General features: G+C 50.6%; 1 protein-coding gene across 1 annotated transcript; it reads left to right on the forward strand.

The window, feature by feature from the left end:
- Window positions 1-1,155: 1,155 nt before the first annotated feature.
- LOC104511884 (protein FAM167A-like) lies at window positions 1,156-1,419 on the forward strand (the record flags this gene model as incomplete). The annotated part of the gene is made up of 1 exon (XM_010154674.1): window positions 1,156-1,419. A coding segment is annotated over one exon (264 nt), but the record flags the coding sequence as incomplete, so codon positions are not given.
- Between the last annotated feature and the right edge of the window lie 1,038 nt (window positions 1,420-2,457).

Genomic DNA, 2,457 nt, shown 5'->3' on the forward strand with positions numbered 1-2,457 from the left:
AAAAAAATCTCTTTTCTTTCATCACTTCTGAATCTTCCACCTTCTTGTTAGGTACCAGGGGAGAAAAAACCACTCAGAAACACTTAGCTCATTAGCCTGCAGGGTAGTTGTTCTCTCTCCTGTAGGAAAACATAGAGGTCCCATCCCGAGAGCCACTTCAAATCAATGAGATAAACCACGGAGGATGTGGAAGGCCACATTCTCGACTGTCCTCAACCAGTTCTGATTTATGCAGACTGGAAACCCAGGCTGAGTATTTGGGGATCGGTTCTCTGGGGTTCTTTTAATTGGTACTTTCAACCTCTAATTGCCACTTCTCACTGTGGCTGCTCCCTTATGAACACAAAATTAATTTGGGCTTTGCCTAATGTTGAGGTGGAGTCTATGAAGCCTGCGCTGATGCATACCTGAGCCAACAGCCTTGGCATGGCTGGCTTTAATTCCAGTTTCCTGGTGCTCCTGAAAACCTGAGTAGGCACAGACTTCCTGAACACTAAATATTGAGCATCATAAGCTGGTATTTGACTGGGATGCATTGCAGACTTGAAAGATCCCTGTCACCCTTCCAGTTCTTCTCAGTGGAGTATCATCTCTAGATGAGTTACATACTCATAGAATCATAGAATGGTTGAGGTTGGAAAGGACCTTAACCATCATCTAGTTCCACCCCCTGCCATGGGCAGGGACACCCTCCATTAGACCAGGTTGCTCCAAGCCTCATCCAGCCTGGCCTTGGACACTTCCAGGGATGGGGCATCCACAGCTTCTCTGGGCAACCTGTCCCAGTGCCTCCCCACCCTCACTGGAAAGAATTTCTTACTGATGTCTAATCTCAATCTCCCCTCTTTTAATTTAAACCCGTTACCCCTTGTCCTGTCACTACAGGCCCTTGTAAAAAGTCCCCCCCAGCTTCCTTATAGCCTCCCCCAACCACTGAAAGGCTGCAATAAGGTCTCCCTGGAGCCTTCTCTTCTCCAGGCTGAACACCCCCAACTCTCCCAGCCTGTCCCCATAGCAGAGGGGCTCCAGCCCTCAGAGCATCTTCGTGGCCCAAATGATTTGGTACAGCCTTTAGCAGTGAGTAGCATGATAAGCAAACTTGCTGTGCCCTTGCCAATACCCTCTTCCCTCCCCACCCTCCCTCTTGTGTTTCAGGCAGAAATGCGCTTGCAGGACCAGCAACTAGCGAGGCAGCTCATGCGCCTTCGCAGTGACATCAACAAGCTGAAGATCGAGCAGACCTGCCACCTGCACCAGCGTATGCTCAACGACGCCACGTACGAGCTGGAGGAGAGGGACGAGCTCTCCGACCTCTTCTGCGACTTCCCCCTCATGAGCTCCTTCAGCCTCTCCACGCCGCTCAAGCTCATCGGGGTCACCAAGATGAACATCAACTCCCGCCGGTTCTCGCTGTGCTGAAGGGCGGAAGAAGAGGGAAGGATGGGGGAGAAAGAGAGAGAGGACTGGGCAGCGCCAGGGCTCTCTCTGCCTGACGGCTGGGCGAAAAAGAGGCCAAAGAGGCAACAGGAGCAAACAGGGAACCCACAACAGGTCTTGATGGCAGGGTAGAGCAGCAGAGCTGGGCACTGAGATGGCCCAGAGATGCTCGTCAAGCAGACAGTACCTGCATGGAGGAAGTGTGGAGAGCATCTGAACCCAACTTGTGCGCTTAGTCTGCTCCTTTGCAAAGTCCCTTCTCCTTCTCTTCTCCCCACGGTAACTAAGAGGACACGGCTCCTCTTGTTTGTACTCAAGAATCAAAAGAAGTGGTCAAAGTTCAGCCACAAAGCAAAGCAAAATCCCTTTCCCCTTCCCTTTTACCGCCTCCCAGGCTCAAGCCATCACTTCAGAGTCCCTCCCCTCCCTGGATGTCTCCTTGGGCATTGATCCTCTGTTGGCCCAAGCACAGGGTCCATGGGTCTGTTTCAGGTGGGAAGCTGATTTCCAGGTGAAAGGAGCCCTCCCAGCAGGTGAGGGACCATGGGTTAAACAGTATACAGCCCTAAGGAGTGATGAGAAGATGTGTTGGTTGACTTGCTCCATTGAGTCCAGTGTACTCGAGCTTAATTTTGCCTGTGGTATAGATTATGGACAGATCAGGGACACATTTTTATAGAGACTCCAGCCAGCCAGTGTGCCCTAGATGTTATACCCAGAGCAATATGTGTTCCTGATCTCATTGTCAGCAGTGGCCACAAGACACTGTGTGGTTACCCCCACAAGCAGGAAGGCAAAGGAGGTAACTTAAACTCAAGATATCTCATACCACAGAAATCACCCCCCAGGCTGATGTTCCCTCAACTGCAGCACCAGCAAATCCTATCCTGGATCCTCTGTAGCAACACACATCCAGCAGAGAAGGGAACTTCAAGAGGAGAAAAGGCACTTTTGTGTAATGAACATACAGTGTGACTATAAAATTAAAAGGAGAAATATTGCTGTGGTGAACTTTGGACC

The sequence above is a fragment of the Eurypyga helias genome, unplaced genomic scaffold (genome assembly GCF_000690775.1).
Source record: "Eurypyga helias isolate BGI_N326 unplaced genomic scaffold, ASM69077v1 scaffold20130, whole genome shotgun sequence".
NCBI lineage: Eukaryota > Metazoa > Chordata > Aves > Eurypygiformes > Eurypygidae > Eurypyga > Eurypyga helias.